General features: G+C 35.5%; 1 protein-coding gene and 2 pseudogenes across 2 annotated transcripts; all 3 read right to left on the reverse strand.

The window, feature by feature from the left end:
• Positions 1 to 564: 564 nt before the first annotated feature.
• LOC143583183 (putative disease resistance RPP13-like protein 1) lies at positions 565 to 5,412 on the reverse strand (annotated as a pseudogene).
• A 7,067-nt stretch (positions 5,413 to 12,479) lies between these two features.
• On the reverse strand, positions 12,480 to 14,665 carry LOC143583197 (cell number regulator 10-like). Its single transcript, XM_077065572.1, has 4 exons — positions 14,370 to 14,665; positions 14,142 to 14,213; positions 13,845 to 14,057; positions 12,480 to 12,943 (listed from the first exon to the last, which is right to left on the reverse strand). Exons 1-4 carry the CDS (start codon positions 14,578 to 14,580, stop codon positions 12,858 to 12,860), a joined length of 582 nt encoding a protein of 193 aa, XP_076921687.1. The 5' UTR covers positions 14,581 to 14,665; the 3' UTR covers positions 12,480 to 12,857.
• A 4,551-nt stretch (positions 14,666 to 19,216) lies between these two features.
• On the reverse strand, positions 19,217 to 23,849 carry LOC143583198 (protein PLANT CADMIUM RESISTANCE 3-like; annotated as a pseudogene). Its single transcript, XR_013144117.1, has 4 exons — positions 23,421 to 23,849; positions 23,157 to 23,228; positions 19,810 to 20,022; positions 19,217 to 19,553 (listed from the first exon to the last, which is right to left on the reverse strand). The product of XR_013144117.1 is annotated as a protein PLANT CADMIUM RESISTANCE 3-like (transcript).
• Between the last annotated feature and the right edge of the window lie 991 nt (positions 23,850 to 24,840).

Consider the following 24,840-nt stretch of genomic DNA (forward strand, 5'->3'; position numbering starts at 1 on the left):
TTACACTTACCGACACTTTGATCGTTAATTTGCTGATTCAATCATTATATGCGCGAGTTTTCCTGCCACATGTCCCCGTGGACGTGTGATTAATCCATCATCCAGAAGATACCTTTAGGGTGTGATCATGGTTATAGGTACCTGCGGTTTTTAGTTGTAATAAGTTATTAAGTGATATAAGATTTTAGTTTGTCCCACTAAATTGAAACCTCTGATATAATCAAATATGTTGGTACAAAATGGATAATGAAATTGGCTAAGAATACTAGTTTACCATCTTTAAGAAAATGTTCACATAAAAACCAAAAAAATACTTAATTTAGTATGCATATAGAAACTAGAGGCTATTTAATAAAGAAGTACCTGGAGTCTATTTTGATACATGGGATATGAGAGATGAGAGGCCAGTAGTAGGAGCCTCTTCCATTACACATTTCTTCCAAATTTGGGCATCCAAGCATTTCCAACCTCAAAAGTGAAGGCAACAAAAGTTTTGGTAGATGCTTCATAATTCGGCAGTCGTCAATGACGAGATGTTGAAGGGATGTGAGGTGTTCGAGTCCCGTTGAAAGCGATTCCAGTTTATCAAAACTAAGTATCTCAAGATAAGTAAGAGACGAAGGAAAAATACGGGATAACCGACTAAAATCACTAACATGGGGCTCCTTTAATAATGTTAGTTCAATAAGGGAAGTTGGAAAATTATGAGCGTCCCACTCCGAGATAGGCTTTTTCAAACCCCCTAATGTAAGTGAAACCAATTTCGGAGGCCAAAGTCCGCTAGGAAAAGTAGGATCCATACTCGAACAATATGTGATTGCTAGATTATTTAACATGGTAAGATTCGAAAGATTAGGAAATGACTTGAAATTTCTACAACGAATTATTGACAAGCCAGTGAGGTTCGATAGTTGTAGGTCGGGAAAAGACTCGATACATGGACATTCTGTTATTCTTAATTCAGTGAGGTAAATGAGTTTACTTAACTGAAAGACTGATTTTAGATTTTCACAAATACTTATATCTAAAACTGTGAGCTTCGATAGCGAAAGGTCAGGAAACGACTCAATAGATAGACAACTTATATGCAGCTCAGTGAGGTGAGTAAAGTTACTCAATTGAAAGACCGATTTCAGAATGCCCGATTACTAGTGCTTACTTTTTCAAGGTTCGGCATGCTTGCGATGTTTTCAATTAGTTTATCACAACCGTATATATTAAGTAACTTGAGCTTCTTCCCCCCTCCTGTCGTTGGGAAGGAGATATACGTAAGCGATGTACAATAACTTAACGTCAAACTATCAATGCCAATGCTATTCGGACAACAACAACGCTCCATGCTATGACAATCTAAGACATCCAACATCAAAAGAGACGATAGGAGGCTGCTCCCGAAGTTATCCTTCTCCTCTTTCTCTCCTAAACTCACTAAATTATTACAGCTCTTGACAGTCAATTTCTTTAAATTCAAAAGAACCTTACTCGCCTTTTCTTCTGATTCCCACAAGTATCTTATATCATGACAGTTCTTGATACTTACTTCTTCAACTGCCCCAAGGTACTTTATAACACCTCTCCATACTTCATCTGTAAACCCTGAAATAGAATATAATTTCAACTTCGTCACATATGAAGATGCCGGAACCAGGCTTCTCAATACACCATCTCCACATTCATCAATTTCTAGAACCCTGAGTAAAGGTAGTGCTTTAAGTGAGATATTTTTCAGGTTGGGACATTTTTTGATATGAAACTCTTGAAGGCATGGAAACATTGCATCAAAGACCTGATTATTGGTTGACCATTCCTCCCACCCTGACATATTTAAAAAACTTAGAATTTCAAGTGAAGGGAACGCAACACCACCGGTTCCACTTAAATCCGAACCTATGTATTTAACCTCATCCAAGCCTTGTATAAGTAACTTCTTAAGTGACGGTAGTTTCCCAAGTGACGGTAAAGACGTACATTTTTTACAGCCAATTATCGACACATGAACCAAATTAAGAAAAGAAGGATCCCCAATCCAATTTGGAAACTCTATCCCGCCATAAGAATTGAGTTGAACTCTCCAATGTATTATTATGAGGTTTTAGCTCATTAAGAACTTCCTTTTCAAGTGAAACCCTTCGAGAATCATCAAACACATTAACCCAGTTTAACTCTAATTCTGTAATCCTTTTTAGAGATAAGTTTGCCTCCCGTGCATGCATTGCGCTTGGCACTCTGTGCAATCCCTCAATGGAAAATTTCCCATGGAGATTCTTTAAACCTTTAAGCTTGGTTATTGCAAAGCCATCGTCTCCTCCAATGATGATCTTGGAGAGAGTTTGCAGGCTTTCCAATTCACTAATCATTAAGGGCAGCTTCTCCAAAAGCGGGGTATTCCTTATGTCAAAATGCCTCAACTTTTTAAGCTTTAAGAAACTTTTAGGCAACTTAGTTAACTCGCTACAACTAAAAACAATCAGTGTCTGTAAATTATACAGATTACAAATATTCTCAGGTAACTCTTCGATACTAGTCCCTGCTAAATTAAGATATCGCAAATACTTGAAACTACCGATGAACTCTGGTACCTCAGTTATGTAAGCATAACTCAAAGAAAGAACCCTTAACAATGTTAACTTAGGAAGTAAGTCATCCAAAATTTTATTGGATAAGAAAAAGTCGTATTGATTTTGAGCCACCCCGGCGGATACTGCTAAAAATGTTCTCAAGCTTTTGGCTCGTTTAAATGCCTCAAACTTATGGTAACCTAAATATTTCTCGTGGGTATATGACATATGGCGATGCTTTTCCAAATCTTCCTTCCTTGCCTCCGTATGATTCTCAAGCCTTAAGAAAAATTCTCCGGCAACAAAGGTGGCCAAGTCATTCATTAAGTCGTGCATCATAAACATCGATCTCTCATTTGGCGCATATTGAAAAAATGACCTTGATAACAAAATTTCGAAGTATTCATGGCCCAAATGTTCCGGCGACTTGATTGCATTTGTTGGGTTCAAAAACCCTTCTGCCATCCATAATAATACCAACTCCTCTTTGTCAAACAAAAAGTCTTTTGGGAACAAGGAGCAATATGCAAACAACTGCTTTAAATCTGCAGAAAGATCAAAGTAGCTCAGCATAAGAGCCGGAACAATCTTATCACTAATTTCTAAATTCCATACCTCGCTATTCAACACGTCATCCCAATCTTCTCCACTTGTTTTTGTCCTCAATAATCTTCCGATTGCCTTCAAAGCCAAAGGCAAACCAGCACACATTTTCACAATGTCTTCACCATATTGCTTAAACGTTGGGTGCGAGTTAAAGTTATCTACATCTAATGCATGTAGAGCAAACAAAGACAACGCGTCTTCATGGGACAAACTCTCAAGACGATCTAGATTATCAAAACCTAGCTTTTTAAGCAACTGATTATTTCGGGTTGTCATGATAATCCTACTTCCAGAAGCACATGAACGAAATGGGCGCACTAGGTTTTCCCAATCGTCATCGTCTTCATGCCACACATCATCAACTACTAGTAGAAATCGTTTGCCCATAAATTGCTCTGTGAGAGCTAATTGAAGTAGATTTAAATCTTTATAATCTTTTTTTCTCTCTGTCACAGACTGAAGGATGGTATCACTTATCTTAAATATATCGAAATCATCCGAAACACAAACCCATGCCTTGGGTTCAAAGTGATCCTTCACCTTTGTATCGTTATACAAAAGTCTAGCTAGAGTGGTCTTACCAACCCCGCCCATACCAACTATGGGCACTAGGCTAAAGTTTTCCTTAGACGACCGATCATCCCCCAACAACTTATCGAGCAATTTCTCTTTCTCAACTTCTCTTCCAACAACATCGGGTTCTGGCAAAGAGGTTTCGATTCTTTTGCTAGTATTTTTTATCTTTTCATCTTTCTTAATCAACCCTAGATCCTTTTTTCGATTCTCTAGATGTTCCAACTCTTTGTTAATACTATCTAACTTAGGAGACAACCTATGACTTAGTGAGAAATTTGTGCAACAAGTTGGGATGAGTTTTCTTACCTTGCTAGTGCTGGCTCCTGATTCTGGGGTTAGCTCGCGATGCATAGTGAAGAGGTAGGTCCCAGCAGAGCCCAGTTGGACCCGCAGGACTCACCTTGAAGAGAGACGTCTGCGCAGAAACCAACTGGATCCGCAGGACCCACCATGCTCAGAGACGTGACGTCCTTACGCGCAGTACGCAAGCTGTTCCCGCAGGAAATGCCTCCCAATGGTGAAGTACTCCGCCTGTTCCCGCAGCTGCGGATACAAGCCATCAGGGAAGGCCACCCGCGCAGCAAGGCTACACGCACAAGGCACTTAGCTCTCAATAATTCAGTAGTCACCTGAAGGAATGAGCAAAGCCGGGAACAATCCCGCACAAAGGCGGGAGGGGGAATACTCCCGCCCAAATAAGCCAGTCCGTACGATACTGGAGGATCTTTTGTACTGTACCTGACGAGGTATGGGCAAAAGATCTGACCAGAGATACGACAGCTCATTGACAACAGTATGGCGAGCAGCATGCTCTTGTACTGTATGTCACTATTAGCCGCTGCCTACTCACCAACTCCTGTCATACCACGTGCATAGCCGGCAGTTGGTGGAAAAGGAATAGTACACAGCAGGCCTGGTCACTGTCAGCCGCTGCCTACCCACCAACTACCAGCATGGCACGTGCGTAGGCCACAGTTGGTAGAACAGGAATACTATTCAGCCGGCTATACCTTCTTGGAAACCAACCTTCGGCTATAAATACCCCAAATGGTATGATCATCTAATCTCATCTTGTATCTTACATCTTATACCTGATATCTGCTCTAGCAATCTCTTAATATACACTTATATTCAAGAGCAATCTAGTCTGATTCTCACGCCGGAGGGTGGTCACAAGGAGGTACCCCCCTTCTCAGTGACGAGCTCACGGTGTCTGTTTTGCAGGTTATCAGAAGAACCATCTTTGCCGGGTCTAACCCCTCGTGGGAAACATCTATTTAACCCCCAGATTATCCGTAATCTGCCCGGGGTCGATTAGTGTTTCTTCACATAGCTTCGGTGGCCACATCGTCAAGTACATCATCGATGTCTTAAGCCAAATGTTTGAGATCATTCAGCCATGATCTAACAGTTTTATCGGTCACTTCCTTTTGAGAGGCATCAATAAGCAGATCCTGGATACTGGACAATGTCCTCTTCAGTTCCTTCAGCTCGTTGTGAATTCCCTGAGAGCGAACATATCGCTTGAAGGCTTCATCAGCCAGCTTTTGAAACACGACTTTAACAAGTTCAGTCGCAAGAGTTTCGGCAGACATTGTTTATATATATAGTGATTACTAGCTATGTGTATGTATGTGTATAGAAACAAAAATTGCAACCCTTCTTTATAGTGATTTCTGCACTTGTTGTGTCAAAGTTTTCTTTCTTTTTATAATATTATTGTGCATGTTCAAGCTGGCTGGCATTTAATTTCATAATTTAATGTATGACAATACCTGATTTTAAAGTTCATCTATCACATGGTTTCCCCAGTAAAAAAAATGTTATAATCGATCCAAAAGGGGGATAGCGGCGCAGCTTGTTGCTCGCTTATCCATTATCTAGATGTAGTTTGGGTTGTGTTTTTGAAAAAAAAATGATAGTAAAAAAATGGCCTCGTTTTAACCCGATCCAAATTTTACCACAACTCATTGTGACTTGTATGAATACATGTATTAATGTTGATGTCTAGTAAGAAAGATATATGCCTTTATGCCTAGCTAAATGTCTTTAGGTTTATAATGTAAGTGTTGGTGTATCTATATTTAGTTTTTTTATACATAAGTATATTCATATAACATTTAGTTTTTGTTACAGTAAATTTATTTAAATTTACACAAAAGTGTTTGTGGGTCAACCAAAACCGAAGAAGCTCATTTGGGCACACAAAAAAATAACTTGTTTAGACCCAATCTAGTATCGACCTATTATCCAACACACCCATTTTACAACATCTACTATTAACAAAACCCGCTTTTATCTTTACGTATTTTGAGTTTCAAACGAATTTCGTCATAAGTTAATGGGTCGAAATTGACACTTGAAATGGGCGTCCCACAAATTCATGCATGAAACTTATGGCAAAAGGGGCATACAAATATTTGAAGTTGTTGTAAGTTACCACATGACTCTTCTATTAGTAATGAAATCACCATGTAATTACCAGAATATAAATTTTAATCAAACTAATTTATGCAATTCTGATGGTCAAACCTTTTCTTTTAATATTATAGTCCATGTTCTGGCCAGTTGAAAAGAAGTAGGTGGTCATTAAAATAATTCACTTGTGTATTTTTTATAATATCTAATGGATCACAATGACCAAGGCAATATTTGGTGATACTTATAAAATTGTTTATTGGTTATATAATGTAACACTTGTATAATATCCATTGGATTGCAATAAATTAATTAATTAAGGGTAAACGGCTTTAGGCAAATCCAAAGGGTACAGGATTGACATTTAGGGCACAATCTTAATGAAGGCATGGAATTTTTAAAAAAAGATATACATATACATATAAATATATATATATTTAACACTAGTAAGTGAAGTTGGCTAATGAGAAACCAAGAACATCCCTAAAAATCTGAATAAATCCATTAAATGTCAAGCAATATGTTACCGAGTTTGAGCATACTAATGATGTAATGGATTTGTAGATAACCTAATAATATGTTTTATAATTAGGCCATTTTGAGAGGGGGTTTTATTATATAAGGCATTTTCTACTACTCGTCTTGGACATTTTTATATTTCAGAGACGGCCTGAGGATTGAATACGAAACGTATAATTGTTTTTAGAGTGTTGGATGTGGCTACGTATGGGGCGGGGAGGTAGACTGGGGAACACCGCCCCATGCTTGAAATTTCAAGAAGGGGATGAGTTGGTGCAGGTCGTTCTCGCCTATAGAGTCGTTACCAACTTGCAACTATATTAAAAAAAAACAAATAAATATCAATCTTTTAAATCATTTTCTTAAACACATTTCACACATATTTCTCCCTACAAACACAAAATTGTACGAGGGCATGGAACAACCAGATCTCATTCCTGAGCCGAGTTATACTCAAAGCTAGCACTAGGGCTCTTTTGTCTTACATAGATCTAATTACACGAACATGTGACCCATTGACGGGGCAACAACATGAATGTGTCAGTTGGAAAGCTTATAATAGGTAAAAATCTCGACGACACTCCCGTGTCGATCAGTGATCGGGTCATCAAATGACCATGCCAACCAAAAAACTCGAAAACAGATCATCGGCCTAAGGAACATGAACATGTTGATCTGGGACGTAACCACGTCCTATTCATGAAATTTGATCTTATTTCAGGGATCATGATCAAGGTCGTTTATGAGAATTCCTTAGAATATATTTATGGGCTTGAGATAGGCATAACAATGGTATCTGAAATCATTTTTAATTTTGTGATAAGTTATTTAACAATTTTACAAATTGAGTTGCATTTTCAAAGCCCAGTACGAATCGAAACAAATAAATATATAAGTTATTAAAATAGCTGGTATAAGACAAAAAAGAGTTTCTCTAATAAAATAAAAACACTACTAACCCACATACTACCACCATTTGCATTACACAAAATCATATTGTAGACTTATGTTATTATATATAATTTTTTCAACAATTATTTCTCAGCCTTCATTTGGACCGGCTCTGATCACGATAGTGTATTTAATGTTTTTTTTGGTCTCAGGCCAACTTGTTAGAATTTATAATTGTCAATGTGATAATCAGAATCCAGAATAACACCTAAATCTTATTGAATCAATTGATTTACAAATTACACCAAGCGGAAGAACTCAAAATCTCAAATACGAACCTCGGGAATCACAGTCATATAATCATTTCAATGATCTGAATCAACAAACACTCAACACTCAATCTAACAGGTAAGAACTCTAAAAAGATGAACATATTGTAGAATAATGAAAACCCCTGTAAGGTGTCATGTATTATTGATCGACTATATATAGTCGACTATATATAGAGGAGCACAATGAGATAAATACAAGGAAACATATTCAAATACAATCTCCTGATCATGGTAACATTATAATACTAAAACTCTAATAATATATTCTCTAATATTCCCCCGCAGTCAGAGCGGTAGGAAATCGGACGCTCGGACTGGAGCGCAAAGCTTGTGAAGATATACGACTGGCTGTCACGTAGAGCAGGAACTCGATCGATTATAGGATCTAAGAAGATCGGCGACGGCTTGACTGTAGTCAGGCGGCTAGGCATGATGACAAGAGCTTCGACTGCGATGGCAGGAGCTATGATTGAGTCGGCCGAAGCAAACGACTTGACGGAAAAAAAATATATATTATGAAGAATAAGACAAAAAAAGAAAATAAAAAAAAACTTATTTCTCCAAAAAAACTAAACTAAATAAAATATAAAAAAAATTTCAATCATTTATACCAATTACTCTAAATAGAAAAAAAAAAGAAAAAAAAAATATGGATAGAAAAAAAAAATAAATATTAAAAGAAGCTGCACAATTGGGTTTGTGATTTGTGAATGTTTTGGGACTTGAACAGGAGGTGCACATGTAGGCAGCTCCAATGAAAGAGGGGTTTTATTCGTAATTGAACAAGAAGAATAACGATAGGTTGGAGATGAGGGTTATAAAACTTTTTTTTTTTTTGCTAAAATCAAATTACGTAAAAGGAATTGGAACAAAAGAAAAGAAAACAGAGAAAATAAAAGAATAACAAAGAAAACTAACTAAAAGATAACTCAAAACCGTAGTTGACCCTGACCAAATTAGTGAGGTAAAGAAAGAAGAAAAAAATTTGGTGATCTAGAACGGCTGATCAAAAAATGGCAGCGGGTAGCTCGTAGTCAATGATATATGTGTCCCGGGGGCAGGACGAGAACAAGAAGAAGATAAAGAAATAGGCTAGAACCCTAAGGCTTTGATACCATGTAGAATAATGAAAACCCCCGTAAGGTGTAATGTATTATTGATCGACTATATAGAGAGGAGTATAATGAGATAAATACAAGGAAACATATTCAAATATAATCTCCTGATCATGGTAACACTATAATACTAAAACTCTAATAATATATTCTAGAATATTCTCTAATACAAATCAAAACACTAGATATTGTGACAACTTCTCTAACAAACTTGAGAGAAAAGAAAAACGAGTGTGTTAAAAATAAAGTGATTAATGGCCTCTTTTATTAACTACGCATATGACTCCTCAACTCTCAACTCATCTACACTCGTAACTCGTAAGTTGTAACCAGCTTCAAGTCCATGTCTTTAAATTCAAGCCCATTAGCCCAGTAAGCTTTAAATCAGCAGCCCAAACTCTTAGCCAACTAACCAGCATATATTTAGGGTGTGTTTAAGAATTAAGATTCCTTATTTTTACCTTACGAAACTTATCAACGTATCACCTCACATAATAAACAATCTCAAACACCTTTTTAATTTTTCAAAAAAAATAAGCAACCCCAAACACCCCCCTTATACCTTAGGGAACCTTGTTAGTAAATGTGCGGCTAGGAGACTTTATTAAAAATAACATGCTTATTATGTTTTAAGCTCAATTCAATATGACACCTCATAGACGATATTGGCTGAATGTGTAGCACTATGTCCGATAATACATTTGATTAAATATGAAGTTCAAAGGTGTCCTTTTTAGTTCTTACAATATATACATGTTTTGGGAGACTTTGCATGCCTTTTAAATGTGTTGGGACTTGGGAATATTGACGCTTTGCAAACGAATACAATGAAAATTTATATGTATGGCATGAACTTGTGCAAAGAGTTCTGATATTTATTCTCTTTATATGTCTGGAATGCCGAACTTAGTGTTAAAGATTTCAATGGAAATTAATCAATAACACCAAAGATTGATATGAACTCACAGATATAAAATTGGAAGACAATTTACAATACTGAATTAGGGTTTTTTTTATTCTCGAGTGAATTACGAATTTACAGAAAGAATAATGAATGAAAACGATTCAGAAACAAGAGAGAATTTATGAATTAGTCATCGGCTATATCAAACCCTAATATTTATACCAAATTGAGCCAACGGTCAATAACGAACATATCATAAAAACGATAATGGGTTAGATATGAAGAAAAACATAAAAATGGAGCAATTCATATGATTTCTAACATTAGTAAAACTATAACAAAGTTGTGGTTTAAGTGTTTAACATTACTTTTTTCTTTCTAATCAGTAATCACTAACCAGGACTGTTAATGGCAAATTTGTTATATCAATATGTAGTTGCCCCCACTACAAGTATAATTAATATATGTGTTGCATATAGTATTTTTGGTCTACAAAAGGAAATGAATGAATGAGTAATTAATACAGTTTGAAATATTTTGATTTCTTAACTTTTCCTAATATATTTTTGTTTGTATTAAATGTTTATTAAATGATTTCCAACATTAGTATTTTAGTTAGCCACCATTAAAAGTATAAATAATACCTGAGTAGCATTTAGACATTTAGTATACTTTTGTCTACAAAAAGGTGAAGAACGAATGAATAATTTATACTTGAATTTGGATTTCTTCACATTTCTTCTCATTTCTCTTCATCCACATCACAAAATCCTCCTATTTGATCCCATCTTTCCACTCCCAGCCAAATCACCTCGTCTTGCCTCAACTCCTTTATCCTCCACGCTTGGCTCCCAAATCATCTCATCATCCGCCGCCTATGATAGCGTTGACGGCATTCTTGGCTCTTTTGGTTTGTTTTGCCATGATCGTTGTGGTCTACAAATATCACAACAACGGGGATGAAACCGGTCACTAGAACATAAATGCTCACAAGTATACATGCAAGGAGCTGAAAGCCACTACCAACAATTTTAGTAGAGTTACTTAGTTGGGAGAATGTGGCTTTGCCAAGTTCTTTGTGGGTCGGTTAGTTTTTAGACCAACACTTGTTGTGATGAAAGGAATATAGATTATTACACTAGCTGATGAAGCATTAACAAAACAACGCTTCATCAAAACTGCTTCATAAGCTGGTGTACTCGTGACCATTCCCTTTATCTTCTTCACAACAACTGTCAGTCCAGAAACTAACCGGCCTGTGAAGAACTCGTCCAATCCACCTTCTCCCAACAAATTAGCTCTACTAAAATTGATCCCTTTTGTTGTGGGCATTTACATTCTTGTGGGCGGTTTCATCCCTTTTGTTGTGATATTTAAACCCCAACGATTATGGCAAAACAAACTAAAATTGCCAAAGAACAGCATCAATGCTATCAAAAGTGGTGAAGTATTGGAAACGTAGGATGATGAGATGATTTGGAGGCCAAGCGGGCAGAATAAAAGAGACGAGGCGACCAATGGCGGATCTAAAATATATTTTCAGGATAACCCAAATTATTATTATTATTATTATTATTATTATCATTATTATTATTATTATAATAGATCTAAGAGCATCATAATTTTGCAAACAATTTATAGTTAATGAATCAATTTGGTTTTTGAAGGTCGGAAGTGGGTGAAAATGATAGTTGACTAATTTTGCAAAAAGTTTAAGCAGAACCCACAAGATGTATAGCTATGCCTCAGCACTCAACCAAGTATCTTGATGTTTTGAAAATGTTTAATATAATATATACATATATACCGGTTTCATAACAATGCTAAAAACCTTAAATATTTTTACTTTGCTGACATAGTTAAGAGATAGCCTGGGGCTACCCTAAATCCTCTATAAAAGCCCCCTTGGAGGCGAGGGACATTATACAAAATATTTGTTATGGTCGTCTCTCTAATAAAAAGAAAAAAATGTTTCTCTAATCAATTATATGTATTCATGGTTCACTAGTTGTATAATATTCGTAGATTAAATGGTAACTTTAAGGTGAGAGGCCGAGAGGGCCACTATACAATTTTCAATTGTTAATATGATGAGTGTTCTCGTCTAGTTATGGGTGAATTGTTATTTTTAATTTACGATAATAAATATTAAAACAGTCTTTTAGTATTTTAAAACAGTTTTTTTTTATTTACGACGCAGCTTGTTGCATGTTTGTCTGCTACTTTATTGTAATCGTTTTGAGTTTAACGAGAAATATTACATTTTGAAAACTAATAATAATAAAAATTTAAAGCCAATAAAAATTAAAATAGTCCTTTTATGTCCGATTTCTGCTAATCTTACAAAAACACGTACACATTTTTAACAATAATAAAGGTTATAACAATCTTTTTGCATTTTTATATTAAAGCCAATAAAGGTTAAAACAACCTTTTTATATCCGACTTCTACTAATCTTACAATACAAAAACACGTACACAATTTTTCCATGCCCTCCCGCAACCCCCCCCCCCCCCCTTCTAATATTATGTAGATTACAACAATGTTGGCTATGTGAGAGAGGAAATACCACTCTCGGCCGCCCCAAGTTTGGATTCCGAATTTATCGACAAACAACCAAACGTCCTCTTTTAGACGCCTCGTCGAATGGTGTCATCGCCTTTTTTGCCCGGACATGCCATTTATTCATCCACTTTCTAGTGGTGAAGATGCTCAAAGAAGAACTTCAATATTGCTACAAATGAACTTCAAACTTTCTGATGTATTTCACAACCAAAGACTTATAAGAACATTACAGCCCTATAGATTCCCTAGCTAAGTTTCATAACTTAACCTCACTACAATTTAACTATGATGCAACCATTAACTCTATGTTAAAGAAACAAGCATGATTAATTCCTCAACATCCCAAATTAAGTAATTATATTTGTCTTCATTTCAACGTGTCATACCCGAAACCTTAGGTGCCACCATAAATCCACCACTTTGTTGAAGCTCCGAAGACTGGTTCCGCCATCCAACACCTTATCAAATCAACACGATAATTAAAATCAGCGGTGGGTCTAGAAGAAACATTAGATGAAAAATACATGGTTATCGTGAAATTTCTTTTGGATCTAGGGGCATCATAATATTTGTTTAAGGTTATCCGAATACATAAATTTTTGAGTTAAGTTTGCACTTCACCGTAAAAGTTGAGGGTAGCCCGGACAAACCTTCAACCCCCTAGATCCGCCCCACAACCACAATTTCTTTTTAGTTTTTTGGATTTCTTGGCATTTTTTAAAGGGAATATCTCATAAAATAGTAACCAACTTTCAAAAGTGTTTCAATTAGGTCATTCATGCATTTTTTTTCTCAAATTGGGTCATTAAATCTTCAAATCGAGTCTCACCGATTTTTTTGTGCGTCAAGAAAGAAATGGAGGATAAGATGTGGGGGTCGGAATTTGCAATATATGTAGTTACATTTAAAAAAATTAAAAAAACGTTAATTATTTTAAAATTCATAAATTAAAAATAAAATCCATGTCGCCACTCAACGTCAACATAAAAAAAAGATAAAAAGATTTCCTATGTGAAACAAAAAAGAAAAACGCTAAAAAACATGTTAAAACCTTTAATTTAATAAAATATGAAAATTGAGTAACCTAATTGAAACACTTTTAAAACTTGATTACTCTTATATGAAGTTGCCCCTTTTTTAAACTACATTTTTTTAGAGTAAATTACATTTTTCATACTTTACGACTGTATCATTAGTGGTTGTCATTTATCTTTAAATAATGTCAAGAATTGTAATTAATGTTCATTTAAAAAAAACTTTTATTTACTTCTTTTTGTTTACTTGATTACTAACCATCAAGAAATAAAAAAAATCCAATACACTAAAGAAAAACTAGATATGTGTATAAATATTAATTACCTAGTTTCATATTGAAACCACGAGCATGAAGCTCACGATGCTCTTGACACAAGGCACATGGTTCACAAATCAAATGAACAAGAATATTAATGAGTGGGTCATCGGGCAACTTATATAAATGGCTCATTTTTATCCTATAGTATGCTGATAACAAACACCCGCACCCCGTGAAGTATAGTATCCCAGCATGAAGCAAAGCGTATAAACCGCAACCTGTTACATAGATTTTGATTTTATTAACATTTAATCGTTCGATGAATAACCTAATCGTGGTATGATAAATTAACACTAGCTTACTATTTTGTCCCCTGTCCACCATTTCTGCAATTTGCCCGAAAGTAACACATGGAGCAAAAGCGGTTATAATAACTGTTAAAACAAAAGAAACATATAATTATGGATTAATAAAAAAAATCATCATCATCACCGTACTCAGTATATCCCATCAATAGTAAAGCTATGGTAGGGTCTAAGGAAATTAATAAAAAAAAAATCACGGATGTAATATGATACGATAAAACTTACGGGTTGGAATATCATCAAAACATTCAAAAAGACCAGTTGCCCAGGTAGGAACCACGACTTGTTGTGGTGGGACCCCAACTGGACCGGTCCCACCTTTGCCGGAATCAGAATCAGAAACAGAAGAAGATTCTGAGGCCGGCGCTGCTTGGGGACCATTTGTAGGTTGAGGAGCCATGTCCTTGTCATTGTCGTTTGGGAGTGAGGAATTCATTTTTAAACTCAATTATCCCGATAGAATGGTAACTATACGATGGATAATCGAGTTTAGCATGCGAATTGGTTCAATGTTGGCGAGTATAACGGGTTCTAGTGTTTGAATGTTTTTTTTTCATCTGTTGTTTGTTTACAATGTTTGTGGAAGGATTTGCATGGAAGCTAAAATTGTTGCATGTTAATAGGATGATCTTTGTACATCTAATAAAAGATTTGGTGGTTGAAAATTAAAGATTTTAATTATACAAAAGGCAAGGATGACCATACCATTAGTTTCTAATTCGGTTTTGCTTTTTTGGCTTTTTCAGTTTTGATTTTGTGCACATCCCTATATATTATTATGTTTACAAGAAACCGTTGTTCTTGGTCAACTTGATTAAATGCAGAAGGGCGTGTATATATGACACATACATATATATTGAATTTTCGGATAACTGAACAAAAATATACACTTAGTTTGTTTTGTGTTATCTTGTAGCATATTTTTAATTTTTTCGTCCATGTGGGTAACCTCCCAACCTAAATCTGTGTCTGCACCCAAATGAGCCCTCACTTCCTCTTAAATCGTCCTTCTGGAAGAAAATTAACATTCTCGTCGGTGGCTACGGATATTATTTAATTGAGTAGGTAAAAGAAAGTTTCATGATTTCGAATTCATTGAATTTTGATTATCGGATCTTTGTGTTCCGTATTGGTGAAATTTGGTCTGATCGCTACCGGAATTCAGGCTCAGCTGTTGCCGATCGCCATCGGATTCGGTTAATTTGTCTTTCTAGGTCTAATTCACGTTAAACTATCAAATGATGTGGATTATGAGGTTTAATTTCGTAATTATTGAGTTTTAAGATCTAATTCAAGGTGGAATAATATAATTAAATGTCAATTAAATAATTCTAAGTTTTATTTTTTTTAATAGGAATTTTGAAATAATTATGAGGTTTATCGTTCTGTTATAAGGTTTATTGTATTTTTGGATGAGGTTTATTTTGTTTTGCTTTGGTATGCTTCAAGTGGGAATAATCATCAACCAACTTTGAAGAATTTGGTAAAACTAATAATGATTTCTTATACATATGTTGTTGCAGGAATTTAGTTTCAGCCCTTTAAGCTTCAGCCACAACAAACAATTGATTGATGAAATGCTTGAACCGAAACTTACTTTAACGAATCTATGGTATTGTTTCACATCTGCAAAATGGTTTAGTCGGCCTGCTTGCCTCCTTGGAGAAGGTATATCATTAGGACAGATTTGAGTCAAAATATTTTAGTATTATTTACCCCCTACGTTAATGTTGTTTCCCCTGTTTGGTTGATTTAGTTTTCGGACACAGCTGTGGCGCCTTGTACTTCTATCTAGGCAACTAGTGGAGTGACTAAAATTCATCAAGGCACGCTTAGTGGTAACAGCCAAGTAAAAGGTAAACATTTTGTTTCACTAACAGGCAAAAGAAAGTTTTTTTGTTATTGTGTCAAATTTAACCCGGTAACGGGTCAAATATTTGTTTCATTCATTAACGGGTAATCACAAGTTTTCATTATCGGTCAAAATTGATCTGGTAGCGGGTCAATTATGTTTAATTAACAGTTTGTGGATGCAGCATCAGGTAACTAAAACTACTAAATCAAGTCTCAATAAAACAAGACAACAAAATGGGGTAAAACTTAGTTGGTGCCCATATTCGTGAAAATATGCATACACAATTAAATATTAGGCACATATTTGTTTTGTATTAAATGTATATAACTCATCATGCAGGATTATTCATAAAAGTTACTTTATAAACATTGCTTCTTCATGTATATAACTGGAAACCTATTTTCTTTTTCTAAGTGTCCTGTGTGATATTATTGGTGATGTTAGATTGTTAGTTATGAAGAATTACGAGCTTCTGCCTGCGATGAGGCTATACGTGGAACCAACATTCAGTCAATTGTAAGTTCATTAAGAATCACAGACCCAGTTTTCCAATTACTAAATATAGGCAATTAATGAAGCTAACATTTACGCAGGTCGAGTTGACACGCACACGACCGTGTAACCTGAAGAATTGTAGGAAGGAAAATGATTAGAGGTTGAGTTTGATTCTTGCATAAATGAGTTGCTAATGAGACAAACAGCGACATGGATACTGATTTTTAAATTGCAGATAAATAATCCCAAAACAGAGTTCCTTCTACATGGTATGATTTATGTATCTTATATATTAAACAATATGGTATTTCTCATCTAACGCCCTGCTTGCGGTGCGCACATATAATGTATATATGTGTGAACCCTTGGGTGGGCAAAAGTAAAATTGCACTAATTTTGACGTTATTTTACTAATCACGTGAAAATAACGTTAAAAGTGGCGGAAGGTTAATCAGGCATCATGTGGTGGCGTTGATAGCCGAATGACAAGGGCACATGCACCAATCAGCCGGTGTCCCGATGATTGAGTGTTATGTGTCTTATGTCCAAGGCTTGATTCAAAACTACTATCGAGCCGGGGGTCTCACCGGAAGCAGCCTCTCTATCCTGGGATAGGGGTAAGGCTGTCTACATCTTACCCTCCTCAGACCCTACCATAGCATTGCTATTGGTGGGATATACTGAGTACGATGATGATGATGATGATGATGTATTTCTCATCAAGATAATGGCGTAAGAGATCTTGAAAATCGGGTCGGGTTGGCAGGTCCAACCCGACACGAACCTGAAGACGACTTGAAACCTGGTAAGCAGTTAAAATTTGTTTAATTAACAGTTTGTGGATGCAGCATCATGGACAACGGGAAGGCGTATGAACAGGCAGCATTAAGACGAGAATGCCACTGTTCATTCGTCTGTTTCGTTATTATGCTGGTAATCAGTGGTGGATGTAGAAATATTGGTACTTTATAAGTTTGGAAAACGGGCTGGTCAGGTCGGGTAACGGGTCAAAACAGGTTCGTCTCACACCTGGTTTGGTCAATCGAGTTCGATTGTAAATGAGCTCAAGTCAAAACGGGTCACTTTTATAAAAATCAATTTATTTCATGTCAAGACGAAGCGTTAAACGTTTTTTTTTTGTTCTAGTCAAAATCGGCACGTTGTATGGGGTGTCGGGTCAAAACAGGTTTGAGTGAAAATGTGAAATGAGTTCGTATGAAAACGGGCCATGTCAAAAAGAATCAAATTGGTTTGGGTCAAGACGTGACACTTAAAAAAAGCCAATTTGGGCCTAATAGACCCAATATCTCAAATGCGTTATGGGTAAATAAATATTGGGCCTAATATTTAATAAAAATATTAAGATTTGTACCTATTTTATGAAAAAAAACATTAAAAAATATAATATATAAAAGAAATGAATTTTTATTAAAAATACAGTTTTAGTTTTTACTTCTCACACAACAAGTCCCCTATCTCTTACAAAGTTGGGAAGTGGAGTTTCAAGTGCTATGGTAGTGGCTATGACTCTATATATTGAATTCTATATACCACTTCTCAAGTGTATTTTTATACTGTATATTGAATTCTAGACATCACATTTCTGAGTTGATACACCCGTCCACCGGACGGGTAAACTACTAGTTAAGAATTGGGTACAAATTGATGCTACAATAAAATTCTAATAAAATGAAACTTGGAATAATTAAAGAAGATTAGTTGAAGGAAGGTGACACATTAGTTGAAGTTTAATTAGTTTATATATAAGTCGCGCACGATTTAGTTAGCTATATAGATTCGTCAACTAGCTTAAGTGCGTAGTGATGCCTACGACCTAAAGAAAATGTAACAAACAAAAACTAATCACAATGATATTAAACGGGAAACAACTTCGCAAGGTTTTGATATGTATGCTCAAATTTCATGTTTTTAGTACCGCTTAATGTTTGTAATTTATAATTTTTCCTTACGTTGTTTCAGAATGAGTAACTTAGTACACGGTCTAAAGTTACTCTTAAATCTATGTAAATCTTCATTATAACTAGAATCGTCAATTCTTTATAAGAGAGACGTTTACAGGTTACCACAAAGCATGGACCGCTTGATCTACAAGCCATTTTGTAAATTACACAAATGGTGCTATGTTAAATCAAAATTTACTAAAGTTTATGGTCTAAATTGCTATGTTGTCATGCTTTTAGTTATTGGAATGAATATAAGTTCGAATATTCAAATTTTGGTTTAAGTCCAATGCATGTATTTGTCATATCACATGACAAAAATGTTTTTCTAGAAAAAGGTCTTAAAGTTCATGTGTGGTTCTTTATTCTTGACCCGTAAAATGATCGAATCTTCCAATGTTTGGAATACAAATCAAAACAATGTTAATACAAATCAAAACAATGTTAGACTACGTACGTTATTTTCACTTAAAGAAGTATTGAACATTTATTGTAGTATTAATTTAATGTCTTATTTTAATCCATGTTGTATAAAAATTGAAAATTTAGCAATGCCAAGTTTTAATTCAACTTATCCTTTACATGACTTGAACCCGGGCCGTTTCCGAGAATTGTCAAAATTTTTTGAGTCAAATATGAAAAAAATTAGCCTTAAATTAGTTTAAACATTATAAATCATTTTTTGAAAAAAAAATATATATAATTAAAAAAATAAAATTCGGGACTATCGGTGTGTCGGGCCGGGTCATGAGTCGGGCCTTGCGCGAACCTAGAATCTTTTGTAAAAGACATTGTCTCTGTCACTGGACCATCAACTTCAGGACAAACACATCAAATCATCAATATATATGAAACTACATTCACTTATTAAACAAAAAATCACAAACAACTTTATTTACTTTCTTGCAAAACAAGAATTTCGATGAATAAATATAATTACATGCAGCTTAATGATACAATACATATATTGAGTAAATGAACTCATGATCATGAACCAAAACTAGTGTCTCTTGGTTTTAGTTTAACGGTTCATTCCTGTTGGAGCCATTGGAGGCATTTGTACTCCATAATTTTGCCTCTCCATATTACCATGCGATCCTAGAATTAATCATTATTAACTTTTAATGATATAAAACTTAGGAATATATAAATATAGTAAGTTATGAGAAATATAGTCACCAACATAAATTCATCAACAAGTTTTTCGTTGGTGATCCGTTAGTAAAATAACTCAGCGAAACTTTTATTCACATCCAGTTTCGCACGAAAGATTACAGAGGATTGATATATTCGACAAGTGACGAATCATACGGATAATGTGATATGATGTGTAGGGAGTTAGATTGTAATTTACCTATGGATATGTCAAATCCACGATGTTTGAGTTCACGGTACTCTTGACACAAGGCACAACGTTCACAACAAAAATGAACAAGGCAATCGTTGCAAGGCGATTCACGCAATCCATATTGGCTTCTCATCTTCGTCCGGTACACGCACGAATACATGCATCCGCAACATGTTAGAGCCTCGATTATAGCATAGAGCGTCCCATGAACTCCGCAAGCTGTATATATTACACATTTTTTAATTAATTAATGTGTTTTTTCAAATATTAATAATATTTAAGAAATTTTTCTAATGATCTAACAAAGAATATTGAAATATTGGAGTTGTAACATATGGGTTACTTTTTTTTGTGTCTAGAATAACTAAAACTTATGAGGAACAACCAATAAACTGTACATAACAATAACATCCTAAAATATTATAACGTTAAATAAAGAAAGTTACGTTTAGTGATTTCGCGTTATTAATTAATTAATATCGAGTAAAGAACGGATCATGGACTTAGATTAATTAAGGTGGATTAAGACTTAGATTAATTAAGGTGGATTAAGTGGTAATGGGCTTTAGGTCCATGGGCTTCAAGAGGTATAAATACCCTCTTAAACCAACCTAAAACCCTAAACCCTCATTTCTTTCCATCCTAATCTCTACGCACTCAAAAACACACACATCCTTCACCATATTACGGCCGAGAGAGACGAGAGGGATTCGAGACCAAACGGACGCTAGCTTGTAGTAGATCTTTACCACACGAGCTATATACAAGATCTAGAGTTCATAACCAAGCTTAACGAAATCCAAACGAGCACTAAAGGTACGTCTTTTACCTTAAAGATTACGTTTTTATTAACATTTAACCTTGAAACTTAGAACGAGAATGGATAGGGTGTAAATGAAACGTAAAGTTGTAAACTTGAGGCTAAAACGAACTTACAGGACCTGCGATAGGTGCGGCTCGTTTAAAGATAAACCTTAGACCTAATATTAAACGTTTTAATCATAAAGGTCCGAACTTTATATGTTTTCGAGTCAAGTTTTATCCGAGAATGAACACGAGAACGTTTACGGGTTTGATCCGTGTCATATTCAAGGATTTCACGACAAAACGATTATGATTAAGGGGTTTTAGAGCGAACAGTAACTATTGCTGAGCAACTTCGCCTGCAAAGCTAAGTTCGCTCAAGGTTTAAGTTCGCTAAAGACTAAGTTCGCCGAATATTAATTTCGCTCAAGTTAACTTCGCATCTATACAAGTTCGCCTACTATGAACTTCGCCTAATACAAGTTCGCTGATGATAAGTTCGCATGACGTTAAGTTCGCTTACAGTAAGTTCACTTAATGTTAAGTTCGCTTATTGTTAAGTTCGCTTAATGATAAGTTCGCTGGAGTTAGCAAATTAGAAAATAAATTAAAAACCTAATGAAAAATGTGTTAAGACAGCTCGACCCCAGCCAGGGGCTCTGCCCCTTGGACCCTGCTAGGGGCTGCCGCCCCTAGACCCTGCTGCCAGGGGCGCTGCCCCCGGACCCCCGTTCGTTGTGGGCTATATAAAGATAGAAATACAACATGAGTAGTAGTAGTTAATTGATACATGTAAATATTATACAGTTAGCCGTGCACAGCTCAAGAAGGGAATAACGATTAATGGAGAGCGTAACAGGATTCAGGTGAGTTTCTAACCCCATTTATGTGTTATGTTTTCGGGGCTGTGTGCATACTCAATATGTTTGTTAACGCTTATCCTAAGAGATAAGTGTATGCCTTATGTGAATAATGTGAAATGTATGAATGATTGCTTGATGATACGTGAACGATCTTCGGATATTGCACGTACTGTCAGGTTGTAACGCTATGTATAAGGTAAGTATGATATGTATGCTTATATGTATGAACGTGATAAAGTTAATAAAAGAAGGAAATGATGGTTGTATGGTTACGAAAAGGGTGCCGAGCCCTAATAATACTCGAGGTATGATGTATGGTTGTATGGTAACGAAGAGGGAATCGAACCCTACTAATATTCGAGAACTAGGGAACCGAACCCTACTAATATTCGAGGAAAGAGGGTACCGAGCCCTAATAATACTCGAGGAATGAGGGTACCGAGCCCTAATAATACTCGAGGAAGGAGGGTACCGAGCCCTAATAATACTCGAGGAACGTAGGGCGTAATGCTCTTTATAACGTAAGATATGAAAGCAAGTTAGTACAAAAGAAAGTATGAAAGTATGAAAGTATGATTGAAAGAATATAAGTTTGTGTGTATTGTATAATGTATGATTAACTAGAACTCACTCAGCGTAGCTGACTTTTAGTATGCAAGCAAGTGAGTAGGATGAGGCAGCTCGCTTGAGGGGACACGTGGCGTTGAATAAGAGACTGGCATCGGAAGGCTCAGGGCGTGTTATGTCTTAATTACTTAGTTTTCGAAAGACAAGTTGGTTGTTAAGACAAGTTTTGAATTGTTATGAAATGTTTTATTAAAGTTTTTATATTCCACGAATGTTTTTAATTAACTCTGATATTAGAACTGCGTTTATGAGTAAATCCAACACGAAAGTAGGGCTACCGGTAACGGGGCCTTACACAAAACATAATTAAGGTAGGAAATAATATAATTAAATGAGCTAGAAGTATACGAATTATTATTATTTTCTTGGGTTGGAGTAGCTATTATATCTTTGTATTTTTTTTCTTTGTTCCTACAACAGGACCCTCTCTGAGAATTTAAATACCTCGACCGAGCCAAAATAAAAAGGCTCATGGACCTTAACGAAAATTTTTTATTCGCTAATGTACATGGATAAAACTTTTATCGACCGATTTATTATGAGCGGAAACCATTATGAGCATGTAATTATCTTATAAACCATTGCAAATAACCTTATCTTTAACACCTAAAAACATATATATGTAATATGTATAAAAAAGTTTGTACCCCGAAACTTATGTGCCCCGGCCGATGATGCGACTCGCACACCCTCTGAGCCTCCCCTTCCCACAAATTAGACGTACTCACGTACATAATGATTTAGGATTTAAGTCAGCCAATTTTGAGGTATTGAAAAGGAGAGCAAAGAGTTTGTTAACTACTTGGAAGGGCTTTCTAAGCATTAACACGACACTCCAACTCTAATACGTGTGATTGTATTAAAAATCCTATAAAATAATAGCGTGTCATCATATTCCACTTAATCCTGAAAATAAACATATTTTCAAACCTTTTTAATGAAAATGATCTCGATTTTAAAGTTTTAGGCTGTGTAAAATTTAAGCATGTCCTAATCGGAAATTAATTCCGAATAGGAAGTAGAAACTAAAGAATTTATTCGAAAGTAATTTATACTTACAAGTATTCTCTTTGTCAACAATCTCAGCAATTTGTCCAAAAGTAATGCATGGACACCAACATGTTAATCAACCTGTGGTTCACAAATATATTAGGTAACTACACCTTGTAATTGGAATATAGCATTTATGGTTTTAGTGCAAATGACTCTGATACCATATAAGATGGTCTGTTTAGTAGGGGACACTAAAACAGTAAAACCATAAATACTATATTCCAATATTTATTATATGTTACGCTTAATTAATAAAGGGTGAGACTCAACAGTTGGGAACGTTAGAGCAACAAGCGCAAAGACTGCTAGACCATTTTAAGTTGACAGGTTGAGGAGCCGCAAAGTGAGCTGGAATCCTGGTGGCATACTGAGTGATCTGTAGCGGTGGTGGTATTGGTGGTGGTGGTCGTTGATCATATGATTGTGGAGGAGCTGATGGTGGTGGTTTTGGGTGGTAACCTTCTGAAAGAGGAGGGTACATAATGTGATAATGTTAATTGTTTGGTGGTGGCTAGCTAACCTTGAAAATGTGGATATTTGATACTAGTTTCCGACAAGTTGAATTTGTTGAAGAGGTTGTTAAACAATATAACAATTTTTTAATGTTCTAGAAACAATAAAGAAAGCTTCAAAATATTGACCAAGACCTTGTTCTTAACGATAATGTTTCATTTAGAAATCAGTTTGAATTATTCATATTGGTAGATTGTTACAAACAAAAAATTATATTATATGTTTTGTAATTTGATGAAATTAACCTAGATAAAATCGGTTTAGGTTGGAACCGAACTGGTCCGTAGTCAATGAAAATATTCCAAAGTCTTAAATTGGTTTGGGTTGTGTCACACCCCTCCCAAGATGGGGTACTTACAGTGACCAGTTGGTACAGACTTATAGCGGAACCGTAATCTTATATAAAAACTAAAATATTAGTTACGTGTCTAACTATTACACTTACTAGAAAATTTAATGGTAACATGATAAAACTTCTAAACTCTTCCAACTCATAGCAGCTAATCTCCATGTCCTTGTTTATCAACCTGTAATACATGCCCGGGTAAAAATACGTCAGCACAAAGCTCGTGGGTCACATAAATCGACATATTTAATAAAATGGTACTAAAACAATTTTATTGATCAAGTATGAGCTCATTGCATGTCGTGCCATAATTATAACCCGCCCGCTTCACGTTAAAGTCGGGTCAGCATCATATATACGCACATACAGACTTTACGCACGTCTGCTGCTGTATAAAGTGCATGTCCCCTCGGGAAAATATAATGATCATTATAATATATATAACACCTTGGGTGCCACACCATATGCGCCACGCAAATACATGATCAATCACAGTCCAAATAGTTTAATGAGCATGTATCAGAGTTTTGAAAATATTTTAAGTAACTCACCTGAACAGGCTTTCTTTATTTAGTGTGGCTCTTTCCACTTCAACTGAAATCTAGGATTTAATATACTTGTTTACTTATTCATGTCCAAAAAAGTGATATTTTAACACTTATAGCCTTGCACATAACAACTGTCATTATCATGCACAACTATTCAAGTCCAGACATATTACGGTTCAACAACCATACCAGTCATTTACATTTTATCGTTACCATTTATGACTAAAACGGTCATACCATACCACAAAGCCAGTTGTGCACATACTAAACAGGTTATGTCAAG

The sequence above is a fragment of the Bidens hawaiensis genome, unplaced genomic scaffold, assembly GCF_021521415.1.
Source record: "Bidens hawaiensis isolate Kalapana, Puna unplaced genomic scaffold, B.hawaiensis_p1.1 tig00032165_1, whole genome shotgun sequence".
Lineage (NCBI taxonomy): Eukaryota > Viridiplantae > Streptophyta > Magnoliopsida > Asterales > Asteraceae > Bidens > Bidens hawaiensis.

Excerpts from the sequence above, each read along its gene's own strand:
- LOC143583197 (XM_077065572.1), bottom strand. The coding sequence starts at position 14,580 with ATGAATTCCTCACTCCCAAACGACAATGACAAGGACATGGCTCCTCAA. Across the intron at positions 14,214-14,369 it reads TTTTGATGATATTCCAACCC|TTATTATAACCGCTTTTGCT; the intron begins GTAAGTTTTATC and ends TTGTTTTAACAG. Across the intron at positions 14,058-14,141 it reads GGTGGACAGGGGACAAAATA|GTTGCGGTTTATACGCTTTG; the intron begins GTAAGCTAGTGT and ends TCTATGTAACAG.